The sequence below is a fragment of the Corticium candelabrum genome, chromosome 6, assembly GCF_963422355.1.
Source record: "Corticium candelabrum chromosome 6, ooCorCand1.1, whole genome shotgun sequence".
NCBI lineage: Eukaryota > Metazoa > Porifera > Homoscleromorpha > Homosclerophorida > Plakinidae > Corticium > Corticium candelabrum.
Window position 1 is genome coordinate 398,234 of NC_085090.1, and position 16,767 is coordinate 415,000.

At 39.2% G+C, this 16,767-nt stretch overlaps 1 protein-coding gene across 2 annotated transcripts; it reads left to right on the forward strand.

Annotated features, from left to right (window-relative positions):
• Positions 1 to 469: 469 nt before the first annotated feature.
• Positions 470 to 16,635, forward strand: LOC134181023 (thioredoxin domain-containing protein 3 homolog). Of its 2 annotated transcripts, none has more exons than XM_062648220.1 (18): positions 470 to 509; positions 566 to 623; positions 681 to 784; positions 850 to 945; positions 2,350 to 2,466; positions 6,462 to 6,540; positions 9,114 to 9,292; positions 9,357 to 9,391; positions 11,422 to 11,541; positions 11,775 to 11,849; positions 11,927 to 12,039; positions 12,190 to 12,442; positions 13,057 to 13,205; positions 13,465 to 13,609; positions 14,941 to 15,048; positions 15,107 to 15,249; positions 15,308 to 15,358; positions 16,396 to 16,635. In XM_062648220.1, the coding sequence occupies exons 1-18, from the start codon at positions 483 to 485 to the stop codon at positions 16,452 to 16,454; spliced, it is 1,911 nt and encodes a 636-aa protein (XP_062504204.1). In that variant the 5' UTR covers positions 470 to 482; the 3' UTR covers positions 16,455 to 16,635. The 2 variants fall into 2 exon arrangements, with proteins under 2 accessions (XP_062504204.1, XP_062504205.1); XM_062648221.1 differs by having other exon boundaries at positions 850 to 921.
• Positions 16,636 to 16,767: the final 132 nt, after the last annotated feature.

Below are 16,767 nucleotides of genomic sequence, written 5' to 3' on the forward strand. Positions count from 1 at the left end.
ACAGTTATCACAATAGTAATGTCTAAACACAACACGTACGTACATAGAACTACGATACTCATAAGAGAAAAGACAAAACAGTCAGCGACGTGAGAAGAGATGGGCGGGGAGATGTTTTAATGCAGCACACAGGTATGAATACTAGATAATATCTGAACTCTGTTTTATGAACAGTTGATGATAAAGTTGTAATTCAATAACAAAAACGTCTTCTATCCTCACCTCACGTTCAGACGTGTGTGTCGATCTTTCGACGCTTCACAGTCTTCGAAGTAAGAGAATAGGAGAATCCTTTTCAGGTAATGTTTTCCTGAATATTGTTGATATACTAGATGACGTGCAGCACCTTCCCACGTCGTGACTCGAAATCAACGTGAGTGACTAATACCAACGACACAGGGCACCAGCGCACATGCGCACACATAGCGCGGCCATATCCGGGCTTTAGGCATTGTCATAACAACCACAACGGAGAGGTGACTATGCCTCCCAAACAAGTTCAATTGCAAGTAATCAGTGTTTTTTGTTGTTAAATTGTGATGAAAAGACGTCACTACTATTTCAGGAGTCTATCGAAAGTCAAGATCAGTGGGACAAATTTCTAGACAAAGATGGTCTACTAGGTTGGTATGATGATGAGATTTCACACGTTACTTGCATGTAGAGTGGCGATTTTACAGTGGTCGATGTCTATTCCAAGTGGTGTGGACCCTGCAAAGCTGTTACGGGTCTACTGCGACGGATAAAGAACGAACTAGGCGATGATTTGCTCAAATTTGCGACGGTGGGTAGACGTGAGAGACTGCTGACGTGTTTCTGTCATTTAATTTAAGTGTTGTGTTGCTGTAGGCTGTTTCTGACACGATTGATAGTCTAGAGAACTATCGAGATAAATCACAACCAACGTTTCTGTTCTATGGGGTGAGATGTGATGATGGACCTAAAGTAATTGATATAAATTGTACTTGAAGTCATTCTACAGGCAGATGTTGCATGATCTTATTACGTATGACTGATTGCAGGGTTGAGTGCATGGATTTTCTAGTGAAGTGATGTACATATAATAAATTAACAATGTACAGTTAATAAATAAATAAATAATTATTTAGAAAATTTTAAGTAATTAATTAAATTTTACAGCCTTACTATCACCATACACCACTTTAGTCTCGGGTAGCCCAGAAGTATGACGCAGCAGAAAGGGATATGTCAATCTGGCTATACGAGACTAACACCACTTATTACCAATGTGTGAAACAGTAGTGTGTGCAGGTCACGTGCAACCACGTAACACGTGATCAAATAAATGTTCCGTATGTTTAATATGGTGGACGTGAAACTGGATAGCTATGGCATGCAGAGGCTTTGCACTGTAGTGCTTCAAAAGATTTCCTTCTGTTGGTAATAAGTGGTGTGGTGATAGTGAGACTGTAAGTAAATTGTTAATTAATTACCTAATTTACTTATAAACTGTAAATTGTTAATTTATTTATTTATTTAACTAATAATTGAAGCTGTGTTTACACTGTTGCTTCTACAGCTATGAGCCTTCAAACTCCTGAACACCATGTACGCTAGGAGAAGTAAATTGTTGCGAAGAATTACGAATATACACGCTATTTTCTTTGTAGATGTGCTACCTGTAAAATGTATTTTAAATCCTACATAGCGACTGTCGTTTTCGCGAGACCGCAGAGTCTGTAATTACATAGTCTGTAGTAAGTAAAGTCATTGTATACGGGACATAAAATCTCTCATGGTTACGTAATGTTAGATTTCCGTATAAATATCGTAAAACCAAGAAAGCGATCGATTTCAGGTCAGCAGTTGCAATACTGTTGTTTATTTCCGACAGGTCCTAACAATCGCAAACATGAATTACTCTGTTCTGGTAATAAACTCTCTCATGAATGTTTTGCGCGTAGGATTGGCTGTTTGTCCATTGTCTCTGGTTGCCACGTACAACATAAAGGAATTACTGCTTTGTGATTGGGCCACACTAAGGAGGCGTGGCACATTCCTGTAGCGTGACAGACATACACACAGTCCCCAGACCGGAAGTCGGTTCAGCCCTATATGTTTAGAGTACACTACTCGCCAAGTCTCGTGACTTTTACAAAGTCCAATTTTATAGGCTCATAGCTGAATTAACCGTAAATTATTAATTAATTATTTATTAACTGTAAATTATTTATTAATTTATTTATTTATTTAATTATTTATTAATTTATTTATTTATTTAATCATTTATTAATTGTAAATTATTTAATTATTTATTTATTTATTTATTTATTTAATTATTTATTAATTGTAAACTATTAATGTATTGCTTGTTCTATGTATTTGCAGGGTCATGAACTTCAAGGTGTTGTACGAGGTGCTAACGGTCCACTTATTCAGAAATCTATTAAAGAACTTTTAGAGCAGGAACATAAAATACAAGATGGTCACATGGAACGTCCTGAAGTTAGACTCATTATATTTACATAATAAAAGGTTATCTGGGTTGTTGTACTTTTACACACACACACACACACACACACACACACACACACACACACACACACACACACACACACACACCAGAGGTCCCGGAAGCAAATGTAAAGTGGCCCGGCTTGACATTCGCTAAAGGGCGTGGCTACTCATGTGATCCGGTAAATTCTGGGTTCTATATGGCTTGTGACTGGTTAGTGCTAGTGAGCCACAGCTTCAACTCTGCAAGCTAATCACTGAGGAAGTTCACACGTGCATGGTTTGGCTTGGTTGTCAGGAGCTCCAAACATAGAAAGTTGTACACTGATCTATTAGCAACGGTGTCCCATCATCAGAAAGCTATTGAATATATCAACTCTGTCGTCTGCACTACAAACCCAGCTCTTCTGTCTGATGGAAGCAACTTTGGAGACGTCCCTTTTCTGCACATGTTGGCAGCAAGGAATACGTGCACCAGGATCTGAACCACGACAGTGCCACATGCAAAAGACACGCCGCTTGCTTAACTTCATATTGTCTTAAGATCAAGAACGGTCAACAGGTGTGTAGGTTTGAGTTTCCAAAGACACTACAGAAAGAAACTACCGTCTTCGTCAAAAACAGTGACGTTCATCTCGACACCGCTAGAAACGATTCATTCATTAATAGCTTCAATCTCATTCAACTGTCCGGCTGGTGTGCCATCTTAGACATGCAATACTGTGTATCACGCAGCAGAGTCATTGAGTACTGCACAAAATATGCCACCAATTGTCAACCGCGTTCTCAAACGCTGCAAGACGTGCACTACCATAGTCAGAGGTTTGAGTGAGGAAGATCTATGTATGAGGACAGTTCAGAAGCTGTTGATTAGTTCCACAGCCGAACGCGACTATTCTGGGCAAGAGACGTGCCACATTCTTCTTCAACATTCAATGTTCTTGTCTTTTAGGAGCTTTGTGGTGCTTAGCATAGACAGATCACGTCTAGTAAAGGAACATCTTGATGAAGATAAACCAGCAACAGCTCTGTCACCGCTTGATCATTACAGAAGCTGTGATGTCCGCCTACTGCACAGTTTGAAAGTACGACCTTGCTGCACTTTTGTGCAAAAGTTGATGATAAACAAGCCTTTTATGCAAATTTGTGAACTGCAGGCTGGATTTGACAATTACGTCACTGCTTTCAATCACTTTCTCTTGTCTGGCATTGTTTCTTCCAGTTTGGAAGAAGATGTTTGTTGCTTGCAACAAGATATTGACTTACAAGATTTAGACGATGGAGAAAACGACGAACAGGAAAGTATGAACTGTGTTACTTGCCAAGCAGATGACTGGATGCTGATTTGCAAAAGACATTTGCAAACTGCTGTGGGTGTCGGAGACTCGGTTGCCACGTCTACCAACTGGCTGGCTGCAGCACGACAGTACTCTAACCTGGAGGAAGCACCGTCATTTCTATTGTGGGCGAAGGAATTACACAATACCGTCTGCAAAACTTTTAATGCTGATATCTATCTCTTGCAAGAAAAACAGTGCTTGGTGTACAATGCAGTCAATTGCCATCTCTATTCAACAGATGCCGACCCACTCAGAATGATTGTTTCTGGAACAGCAGGCATCGGGAAGTCTTTTCTAATTAACTGCTTGAAGAGCTTACTGAAGAACAAAGTACGAGTAGCTGCACCGACTGGAGTAGCAGCTTTTAACACTGAAAGGGTTACAGTTCACTCTCTTTTGCATCTTCCCGTCCAAAGTGAATTTAAAGAACTTCAAGGTGAAAGACTGCAATGGCTACAAGATTTTAATCATGTCGATTACCTTATCATTGACGAGATCTCAATGGTAGGAAGAAAACTGTTTGGTCAAATTGGCGATCGTCTTTGCCAAGAATTTCTCTCCACAGTCTCTGAGATTTTGGAATGTTCCTGTCTACTGGTCGGCAACTTTGGTCAACTTACCTTTGTATACAGCTATTTCCAGGTCCACACTTTTAGACTTAAGATGGTGGTTACCAGCAGTTCACCTAAGCTGTTACTTGAACACATATCATGTGCCAGAATGGTGACAATCCTAATGAACTAAAATTTTGAGAACTCCTTCTTCATTTGTGTGATGGAGCAGTTACTGTGGAAGATTGGGAACTGTTGATGACGCGGTGTTTGTCGAGAATACCAAATGCCTTGCATTTTGAAAACATTGTTCATCTGTGTCCTACAGTTGAAGCTGTAGCAGAGCATAACATCGGCAAATTAATTAAAAACAACAGACAGCCCATTGTCATCATCAAAGCTGTCCACTCAGGACCCAACGCAGCAAAGGCAACCTCGGACGATGCTGGAGGACTTGAACCTGTTATAATCATAGCCAACAGTGCCAGGGTAATGGTTATTACAGGGTCTAGGAAGATTTGGAGGAAAATCAAAGTCGTTGTCGCTGTTTATTTGAGCACAGTACAACCGGGTGTGTTTTTTCAAATGGCAGTGAACTTGAACTGACGAATTAAAACGAGATATAAATTGATTATCACATGTCACATTATCTCGTAGCCCTCACGTGTCGATCTGATAAATCTGATCATCCTCGTGGCCATCTGATAACCTATATTTGTATAATGTCTGTGTATTAATGTGTATGTGTTAGATTATAATTCTTGTAGATTTATTCTCTATAATGCCAAACTGTTCTCTAATCAAGCCTTAAACCCTAACACAGTGGTGTAGCCAGGCATGGGCCTGCCTGAGTAAAGAAATTATGGGTGTGACCCAGTGGCTCATACATACACTCTTCCTTCTCTAGTAGGTATTTTGTGTTTGACAATAGTATATTGTATAGTGGGAAATGATAACCATACTATTCTACGTCAAGTGGTAGGTGCACCTTATGTCAACTTTCATACTGTCTGCATGGAGTAGCCAGCCTCGGTGTTTCAGGTTTGTATAAGTCAAACTATGGCAGTATCCATGATAAAGGTTATCCTGGTCTGTGTCTCTAACAAGCCATGAGCGGCAATGATCCAAAGCAGCGAAAGCTGTCATGGAAGATGTTTCATAAGGTCACACTTAACTCAGTTTGGCCATGAGCTAAGAGGTGATAGTCAGACTAAATGCATGTGGTCATGTAGCCTCGAACTTCCAGACCAGAGAGCTCGCGAACTCTTGTCTAGACCACAATGATACTAAATGATTTCGGATCTCGCAAATAAAGAAGAGACGTCTGCCGTGTTTGCAGCGATATCTTGGTGGACAGCATGAAATGACGACTTTTTGATTATTTGGCAGACCGCTAGCTAGTCTAACTGCTCAACTAGTGAGACTACCGCTCGACCAGTTGTCAAAGGTGATGGTTTAGCGACGCTGCTGTGCATGTCCTGTCACCGCAAGGTTGAAAAGATTGAAGAACTGAAGCTAAAACTAAGACTAAGATGTACCAAAGTCTTCATCACGGCTCTGCTTTCACTTAACCGCCCACGAGGATTTCACATGCGTGCAATCAGTGTTAGTGCACTTAGCATAACCAATTATTGCTAAACCAATCAGAATTTACAACTGACATTCCGGTTCTAAGACATTGATTGGCTTAGAAGGCTATTTCCGAAATCATTTTATTATCGTTCTAGTACAGACTAGAGTTCGTGCGCTGTGCGCTCTCTGGTCTGGAAGTTTGAGGCTAGCTGTCGTGCTGCTGCATCTACACTACGATTTTTACTCTTTGATCTTTGATTCCTGAGTACAAATTCATATAGAGAGTGTGTCAAACATACAGAGGCAATGCCACTGAGGATTAATTAATTAACATAAAATTAATAATTAAATTACTATGAAAAGATTGTTAATATCAAGTAGGCCCATGTAAAAAAATTCTGGCTATGCTGCTGCTTAAAATCATAATGTCATAATTCTTATTGTAAATTCTCAGATGAGAATTACTGTTTGATGATCGTAGTGTCATGAAATTGCTGTGTTCTCATACTATTTTATTGTATAGTTTATAGATGAGATGCTGAAGAGTGCTGTTATTGAAGATCTTGTAGAGGAAGAAGAAGAGAAAGAGAGCAGCCCTCAAGGTAAGTCTTGTGCTCATCTCAGTCTTAGTACTTAAATACACCAAGTGGTATCTGACTTACAATGGATTACATATTAACAATTTAAGGGCATTTGGTTGATACAGTATATTTGTACAAAGACACGCCATGACTGTCTGACTACTGTAATGTATGGAGTCTATAAAAGTTTGTTGCCATGTTTTCATGAATAGATCGAGTTTTAGGCTCAAGTAGAAGCCCATGAAGATTGAGTTCATGTGTTGCTGCTTCATAGTTGGTTATGTCTATTATATAGTGTCTAGCATGTGTGAATAGCCTAGCATAACATATCATAGACCAATTTATTGAATTGGACATTTAGTTTATTCTCTTACGATTTATAAGATTTATACAATCTTGGTTTATGATTTTTCTTGCAAACTAGAGGTTAGTTAGCAGGAGCGTTAGAAGCAAATGTAAAGTGGTACGGCGTAGCGTGCCCTAGGTAGGTGTGTTTATATAAAGATTAGCACACGCTACCCACTTCTCCACGACACACGAAAATGGTTAGTGTGCTCTCTCTATACCACTGTTATGTTCTCATGTGGCCAGACTCTTCTTTTGTCACTGTGCGATGCTGAGCGAACAACAATTTACTACTAGTAGTTATATATTTCTAGATTACCCCAAAAATTCTTATCTATACAGACTGCTAACGTAACAAGAAATGTATTAGTCATTTAATCAGTTACCACTAAACCGGAAGTACTCAGTAATGGTCGGTGATTGATAAAAGTTCTTTTTTCGAAAAGTGGTATGGCCATGGCAGTGTGGCCGATGCCTTTGTTGACGCCCTTGATTAGTATGTTAGAGTTGAGCTTTCAGTTTTAGTTTGTCCTTATGAGAGGCAGCAGGCGGCATACGTATAGTATTTGACTTGAGATGTACCTGTTCTGTGTCTATTGGTGAAACATGACAAGTAAGTACGGGACATGAGCAGCTAGTTATATTGGTAAGACGATCTGTATGCATACACAGACCTAAGTATGGTCTGTTTGTCTGCATGTGTGTTTGTCTGTCTGTTTACCTGTCTGTCTATTTGTCTTGTCTCAGACTTGCAAACAGACAGACAGACAAACAGACAGTAAGAAAGACAGACAGACAAACAAACAAACAAACAACAGACAAACAGATTGTTTTATTGATTTTGAACGGTAAAAGACACAACAAGCCAATCTTCAAAAGTAAAAGATTCACCTCAGTGCATTGCTAGACAGACAGACAGACAGACAGACAGACAGGCAGACAGACAGACAGACAGGCAGGCAGACATGACACTGGAAGATAAACAGAGAGCAAAGACGGAAACGATCTGATCCGCGGAAACTTGACGTGGTAGATATGTAGACAAATGTGAAGGAGAGAGACACCACACTGCGAAGAGAACAATAGTTGATGGTAAAGATATATGATGAGCAACGTTTCAGTAAAAACCTTCTGGCTCAATGTATGGCTAAGATGTTAAAAATTTCGAACAATAGGTGTTAATATTGATATCGATGATGTTGATATCAAAACCAGCTATTCACTAAAGTATGTCTGATTTTATATTTAATTCATATGGGTCGAAGGTCACCAGCTTCCTGATCCATTCGGATTCTCTGCACTATCTGGGATTGAAAGATGACCTATCCCGCAAGTGCAGAGAATCCGAATGGATTAGAAAACTGATGACCTTCGACCCATATGGATTAAATATAAAATTAGACATACTTTAGTAAATAGCTGGTTTTGATATCAACATCATTGATATCAATATTAACACCTATTGTTTGAAATTTTTAAACATCTTAGCCATACATTGAGCCAGAAGAAGGTTTTTACTGAAACGTTGCTCATTATATATCTTTACCATCAACTATTGTTCTCTTCGCAGTGTGGTGTCTCTCTTCAGGCAGGCAGACAGACAGAGCAGCAGCCAAGCGACGAGAAAGCACTCCAGGTACAAGAAAGAGAGACTTCCTGGCGGCACATTTGTTTCCCTGATTCCTTTGGTCTTGAAGCACTACGGAAGATGGGGCAAAGAGGCATGGAAGTTTCTTCAAAAGTTGGCAGAGAAGTCATCAGATGAATTTGGTCAACCCAATCCTCCAGAATTCTTAGATTTTTGGAGGAAAAGATTTGCAATCCAACTGCAAAGATGTAATGCCAGCGTCATCGGAAGAAAAGTGTCGGCACTCTGTGCAACTGAAGAATTTAAACTGGACTCTAGCAGCATCCAGTTTTGTAGCCATTAGTTGGCTGAAAGCTGGGTAGTAGCATAAGGTTTTAGCTGCTATGTATACACACATGTGTATTTTTATGTAGCTTGTGAACTTTACTTTTTGCCTTTTGCTGATATGTATTATAGTTTGATGTTTGAAATATATGTATTGCCAGACATACATACATACAGACAGACAGACAGACAGACAGACAGACAGACACAGACAGACAGACAGACCATACTAGGTCTTCTAGTTTAATGAAATGTGTTTGTTTTCAAAGGTTTACTGTACTGTATAAACGTTTATTAGTTTATGGTTTCGAATGTCTGTACTTCTGTATTATTCCAGTGGCTTCTAAGCGTAAAGACGTTACTGTGGCAATCATCAAGCCTGACGCGGTTGCTAAAGGTTTGGTGGATGATATTCTTGAGAAAGTGAAGTCTCGTGGGTTAGAAGTGTTGGCACATGAAGAACGAGTTCTAACAAGAGAAGAAGCTGCTGAGTTCTACAGTCACCACTCTGAGTCTGTATGTCATTTATTATGGAAACATTAAACGGCATGCAATGCATGTGTTTGTTATTGATCTTTAGGAAACGTTTGAGGAGCTACTAGATTACATGTCAAGGTGGGTGCATCATGACACTATAATTTTTGTTACAATGTTGTCTGAGTTTGGTTGGGCAAATGTGGTGTGATTTCTGATCACTATTTTATCTTGAACTACAGCCTACTGCACTTTGCTCTGGCCAACTACAAATCTGTACATGTAGTAGTTGCGCATAAATATTATTGGTTGGCTTAGATTTCAAAACCAGTTTTTGAAATTGGTGTGAAAATTCACTTCTTATAATGTTAGGTGTGTGGTTGTCAGGTTTATGTGTATGTTGGTGGGTGGGTGGGTGCATGGGTGAGTGTGTATGGGCACGTGTGTGTGCACGTGTGAACATGAATATGTACTCACACGAGGTATCTATGGGTTTATGCACTACATGTGACTGAAGCTGCGTTTGGCTGCATGGCTTTTTACGGATTGCAAGAAGCATATCCATTTGTGACCATAAAGTCTTAGATGATACCTATCTTCTATTTGTACACAGGGCCGATGGAACAGCAGCGGCTGCAGTGGCCATGGCTGCCCCAGTTTTCAAAATTTTGACTTTAGTTAGCTATCTATTGCCACTTACTTCCGGTTGTGGTTGCAGTGGCCAATTGTGTTCAGTTTTGAAGTCATGCAAGCATGACCTGCATTTACTAGAATAACCACTACTTTGTATAGTAGTAAGTCCTGTTGATTAATTAATCCAGCTGCTTGTAAGTTGCGTTAACTTATGTCCCTTTAACGTGCGTTAGGCCGCTCCAATTTAAATTGCTTCCGTCGGCCTTGGTACATTTGTGTGTTTGTTGTTTGTATCTGACTTTATTACACAGGGAGAAATGCATGTTGTCCAACTACAAAGCAGTACATACAGTAGTCCCCGTCTTGGACGACCACCTCTAAGTTTTCATCAAACTGGTCTCTCAAAAGGGGTGGTCTCTTATCAGGGGAAGTGTTTTTGTTGAACTCGTTAATTAAGTTTTGTGCTACATACTGTATTTAGTTTTCTACAGTGCACTATACAGTACATATACAAACAACAAAACAAGAACAAGAACAACAAACAACAACACTGAACTCTCCCAAACAACTCTGCCCAAATCTTGGTAGCACAACTTTCTAACCTTGCTGTACTTCCTCTCTGCTCGACCTCCAGTTTCCCATTGCTGTCTAATGCTCTTTTGTTCTCTTAATTAATTAATTCCTTGAATTTGTGTCTTACTTATGCCGAGATCTTCAGCGATTGAGCGACATGAACGGCCTTCTTTTATCTTGTCCAGAACAGCTTTCCTTTCATGAAGGGCTAGGATCTTGCGTTTTCGAGACGACATTCAACTACTTCTGTACGTGCACATGGTAATGTACTGTGGTTGATTGTGACGACACTCCTTTTGTTGTACATACCCGGATGTATCAGTGCAGTGGCCGAGACAGGCATGCTAAGTGGTCGCTCAAGGCGGGGACACCTGACAACTTTGAGACTACTTTGGTGGTTGCTGGTTGCGTTAGAGGGGTGGTTGCTGAAGAGGGTTACGTGCAATACAAATTTCGTTGGTACCAAGCCAAACTGGTCGTAAACAAAGGTGGTCGCTCACAAGGGTGTTCGTCCAAGAGGGGAACTACTGTATATTCAACTCACATCCTATTACAGATGATAAAAGTAGACTGTGATTTTTCTTGGTTCACTGTCATACAGCAGGGTTAGTACTGTGCAGCGTTTCCTTTTCTTAGCTACAACAACATGTGATGAATATATGATAATGTAGATGTGACTGTTGTTTCTTATACGTCTGCCATTACTACAGATCAGATACCAGAACTGGAATCTAACCAAATTCTAGTTGTGAAATAGCAACTTGTAGTGGCATGCGAATGGTGTGTGCAAATGCTCATAACTCTTTAGCAGCATCTCAATGCATGAAGATTACATGTGAATATCATGTAAACACAACTTTGTTATCTTCTTGTGAAATTTGTATTACACAAAGTTATTGTAGTTTTAGTATTTGACTTTATTGATCATTGTGATACGTCATCTGCTGTTGTTATCATTGTTATAGTGGTCCATGTCATGTTTTGGTATTGACTAAAGGTGTCACTGGTGAAGATGCAGTTCCTGAACTGCGATCTTTAGTTGGTCCTACTGATTCTGAGAAGGCCAAAGAAGAGGCTCCAGACACGTTAGTGATTATCATATATTATTATTCTGTAATTGTTGTTAAGAGTTGTATATATTGTAACTAAATTAAGTGATGTGCCTTTGTAGTCAACATTTAAATAAGATAAAAATTAAGATACTTGGAAGTGACAGTAGATGTATGGGAAAACAAACTGTTTTGTTGATTTTCCATCTAGAGTAGTCAGTGTGGTTGTGTTTATTTCTCCTATAGATCTCTTGTTTTGTACGCTGTAGTTTACGAGCAATGTATGGGACTAATCACATTCAAAATGCTATTCATGCTTGTGACTCTGGTGAAAGTGCTGCCAGGTGATGTCGTGTTGCTATTGATCAGCTGGTTCTTTGTGTTTTATACTTGTAACAACTTTGGTTACGTGTGTGTTTAGAGAGTTAGCATTTTTCTTTCCTGATTTTGGGGCACCATGGGTGGCTGGTAGGGAGCCAAAGATTCAAAAAACATTTGCTCTCTTACGACCTGATGCTGCTAGAGATCACAAAGGTTAGCCGTGTTCACTGTATATTTTAATTAATAAATGCGTTGAATACAACTTTTAATATCTGTTTGATAAGTTTGAATAAGTACAGTTTAATTAATTGTTTGGTGTACTGTGTGTTTTCTAGCAATCGTCATCATAATGTGTTTGTGTAGATGAGATACTTGCTAAAGTGAAAGAAGCTGGTTTTACTATTGCACTAGAGAAGGAGATTCAGCTTACAGATGAACAAATTGCAGAGTTTTATGGTCATCACACAGACAAGGACTGGTTTGGAGACTTTACTGATCACATGAAAAGTGGTCCAGTTTTGGCACTGGCATTAGCAAGAGAAGAGGCTGTTGAGAAGTGGCGAGCGCTGATTGGACCCAAAGATATACAACAAGCTAAAGAGGAAGCTCCTGAATCGTAAGATTCCTAGCATTAGAAATTTAGTGTAAGTGAAGTAGTAGATATCAAGAAAAGTAAGCTGATACCATATACATGTAGTAATAGTTGTGGATTGGATTCATTGGGTTTGTTGTTTGAGAGAAATTAATTAAGTCGATCAACTGTCAAAATTTGGGTTGTTGTGATTTGGTGCTGTGTTATAAGGGGTTTGCCACTAATTCCAGCAAATAGAAAATCTTTATTATCATTTATTGATTTAACTATATTGCATAATAGATTAGTATTTATTTGTTGTTACATAAACTATAGCACTTAGTGTGATTGGGTACTAAACTGGGTCATCGGACTTGCATAGATCATTACAGCAGTTTACAACATAAAACACCAAAGTAATTTAACTGTTAATTAACACTGTGTGTATGTGTGTGTGTGTGTGTGTGTGTGTGTGTGTGTGTGTGTGTGTGTGTGTGTGTGTGTGTGTGTGTTAGTGTGTGTGTGTGTGTGTGTGTGTGTGTGTGTATGTGTGTGTGTGTGTGTGTTTGTGTGTGTGTGTGTGTGTGTGTGTGTGTGTGTTTGTGTATGTACTGTATGGTTGTCACTATTTGAAACATTCAGAACAATTTCCATTTTAGGCTGCGAGCTGAATTCAGCACTGAGAATTCTCCCTTCAATGCTTTACACGGGGCTGACAATCTTGATAATGCTGAACATGAACTCAACTATTTCTTTCCAGTGGAAAAGACTGTTGCAGTTGTGAAACCATCTGCATTTGATGCAAAAGGTAGAAACGTTTGCTACAAGTCTTGAGATATTTGCTGTATCTCATGCTTGTACTTGGTATTGCTTGAATTGTTTGCATTACAGATGGTATGTATGCAGCTCTAAATTTCACTGCATGCTAGCAAAGCTGCTGCCTGCTACAATTAACAAAACTTTGTTGCTGCTTGCTGCTTGCTGATTGTGACTTGCTTAAGGCTTTCCAACTACAGCTATTGTTGTACTGCATTCCAATGTGTAATTTGAATTGTTATGTATGATAGATAATATTGTTGAGAAGATTAAAGAGGCCGGCTTTGATGTTGTTCTTCAAAAAGATCACCATCTTACGAAAGAGCTGGCACAACAACTTTATCATGAACACGAAGGCAAGGAGTTCTATGAAGGCTTGACTGACTACATGAGCAGGTAATCTTTAAAACGACTAGAATATCATCAAGCAATTAAAGCAGCATTCTGTAAGTGAATTTTTAAAATTTATATTTGGTCAAGACAAAATTTAAACTTTGTGCATAGCTAATTGTGTTGAGTTAGTATGTATAATGCCTGCTGAGCAAACTACACCATTAGTTTTGGTGTGATACACGTATGGAAATACTTTCTTTTTGGTCCTGTCATGATTTAAAATTGACTGTTTTTAAGTTACCAGTACTTTGGTAGTAATCATACTTGGTTGTCAACATGCTCATACTTGTGACTCGCATGCCTGGCAATCGTTTGAGTCTGCATGTGTCTGCATCTGTGTGGTGCGCAGCACTTTTTTAGTCTTTAGTGGTGTCGTGTTCGTGGTTGTCAATAAATTCTCATATTACTTCCATCGAGTACAATTTCACAAGTTTTGCTATCCTAATTAATACTTGAATTGCTTCTGCAACAAAATTTATCTGTGAAACTCTGAAGCCTTACTGTTTCTAGACAAAAAATTATAGCAATAACATGCACTGAATATTGTGTATATGTTTACCATTGAAACACATCTGCATGCTGTGCGGCTTCAAAACTGGAAGTCAAGTAATTAGGGATGAAAGCTGGTTGTTTGGTATTTGACACTGACACATTAGAATGGTTGACAGCTATAAATGAAGTTAGAATGGAACACTGTTTGGTCTATTTAAAGTTACGTGTATCAGAAACACATATCACTGTCAGTTTGAAGTTCTTATTGCTTATATGTACGTAAACATTGTGATAGATAATGTGCCTGTTGTTTTATTGCATTCTTAATGAACTTTGCCATTAAATTGCCACATGTACAGACTAACTACTCTGATTTTATGTTTGGCATAACCTTGAGATGACAAAGCTTGAGTCTGCAGTAACATGATCTTGATCCAAGAAGTTTTGTTCATGCATTTTATCAACATTCAGCCACCTCGCACGTACAGATGCAAATTGCCGTTTATGTTAAGATTGTGTATCAAATATATAGTAATCAAACTTATTCTAGCAGGAACAAATTAGTTTCATTTGACCGAGTAATTAGTTCTTTGTCTGATTGAGCAGGTGCAAGTATAGTCTCGTACCAGACCCTCTCATTGTGCTGCTGGCGTTGTTGTGTCATATGGGGCACGACAGCACAAGGAGAGGGTCTGGTACAAGGCTATGTCACAGCATTAGAAAGTTCTTTTCTGAGCAATATGTATGTGTATGTTTAATGATGGTTGATTTTTGTTTCATTCATTTCATTATAAACAATCAATCTGCTAATTGTAAGTAACGGCTTTTCAATTTTTCTTCAGTGGACCATCTCATTTCATGGTCTTGTCAAGACATGATGCCATAGCAGGCTTAAGAGCTGTAATGGGACCCACAGATCCCGACGAAGCAAGAGAAAAATATCCTGATTCGTTAGTCTATATAAACAGAATTATGTTAGAATGAACTTACGTGAGCACATGTCTTCAGGCTGAGAGCTTTGTTTGGTGAAGACAAAATGAAGAATAGTATTCACGGCAGTTCCAATCCTGATCATGCAGAAAGAATTATTAAGACATTCTTTGGAGACAGTGAATTGGAGTTTGATGCAGCACAAGCTGCTGTGGTGGAAGGTACAGTAGCTAGGAAATTTGCACATAAATTGACATCGTGATAAAACCATTTTTGCAGATGCCGTTGCACAACCAGAAACAACAGCCACTACTGCAGAAGAGAACACAGGCAAGCACACCTGATTGCTGTAGATTTGTCACATCTAAACAGAAATGTGTGTGTGTGTGTGTGTGTGTGTGTGTGTGTGTGTGTGTGTGTGTGCGTGTGTGTGTGTGTGTGTGTGTGTGTGTGTGTGTGTGTGTGTGTGTGTGTGTGTGTGTGTGTGTGTGTGTGTGTGCATCCAAGTGTTTTGCATTTTTATAAGAGTTTAAATTTGTCAATATTTATGAAAGACTTTTATTAGTTCATTAATTAATTTATTGGTCAACTGTGTACACTAGCGGGGTTGTCTGTGCACGTGATCTAGTGCCTGCTATTCAACTGAACAATGAGGACACTTTAGGATAACATACTTCACATTTCTATATATGGTGTTATATACAGAAGAATGTTATTGTAATGCTGGTTTATGTGAGAATCTGCCAATGGTCATTAATTTACAGTGCAGACTGCTCAGTTTGCCTACCAGATTAAACGTATTTGTCAGTTTACCTATCCACCTGTCAACACACAGTGCAGCTATGTGGTCTTTTAGCTTAATTAAGTAATGCCACTTATTAGTGGGTAAGGAGTGCATACGTCGTTTCTTTACTATCTGTTTATGTCTTGTTTTCTTGCCTTTTTCTCTTCTGTTATGGCCTAAGAGGGAACTATACACCATAAGGTGTGATATAGAATACATTAGTATGCCGTGCTTAACCAGATCAATCTTTTTTTATAAGGTCACCGGAAGCATGCAAACCCTGCATGAGGTGCTAAGGCCATCATGGCCGTCTAGCCAGAAGAGACATATGACTTTACACAGGATTCAACTGGATCCAAGAAGCACTGTTTTTGTGTGCTAGCTGTAGCTAGGTTGTGATGACCTGGAGTGATGTCCAGCCACCGAACAATACTTGCATGTGCTAGCTATTATTATATTTTTTAAACTTGTGCATACATATCACAATCATAATTACATGCCGCTGATGAAGTTTAGTTTGGCATGTACACATGCAGTTTTGCTACTATATATCAAAGTATATCATACATTATTTTGTGTACAGAGGAAGAGACGGTCACAGCAGCAGCAGATGAGGGTGGCACTGGTGAATCTACAGAGTAAATCTTGTCTGGTATTAAAGCACTGCTGTACTGATCATGACTGTATAATTTTTTATATGTATCGATATCTCAACAGTAGACAAGATTTCTTTAGTGCTGTTGTTTGTATACTACCTAGATCGAGGCACCTGGCATTGCCCCATATATAAAGGCACAGTCTATTATAAGCTAATTAGTGCTTACAGCGGTCATTTACGGGTGCTCGTGGCACGCATGCGTTGATCTGAAGCATGTCATCCATATCGGCACGCAAGCACACAAATGGCAAATGGCAAATGGATAGGGAGCTGCTGTTTACGGTTACGTCCCCAGCC

Bases quoted from the DNA above. Each gene is read 5' to 3' on its own strand.
- LOC134181023 (XM_062648220.1), top strand. From the start codon at position 483: ATGCCTCCCAAACAAGTTCAATTGCAA. The intron at 946-2,349 runs GTAATTGATATA...ATGTATTTGCAG, and splicing joins GATGTGATGATGGACCTAAA to GGTCATGAACTTCAAGGTGT. The intron at 12,040-12,189 runs GTTAGCCGTGTT...GTGTTTGTGTAG, and splicing joins TGCTGCTAGAGATCACAAAG to ATGAGATACTTGCTAAAGTG.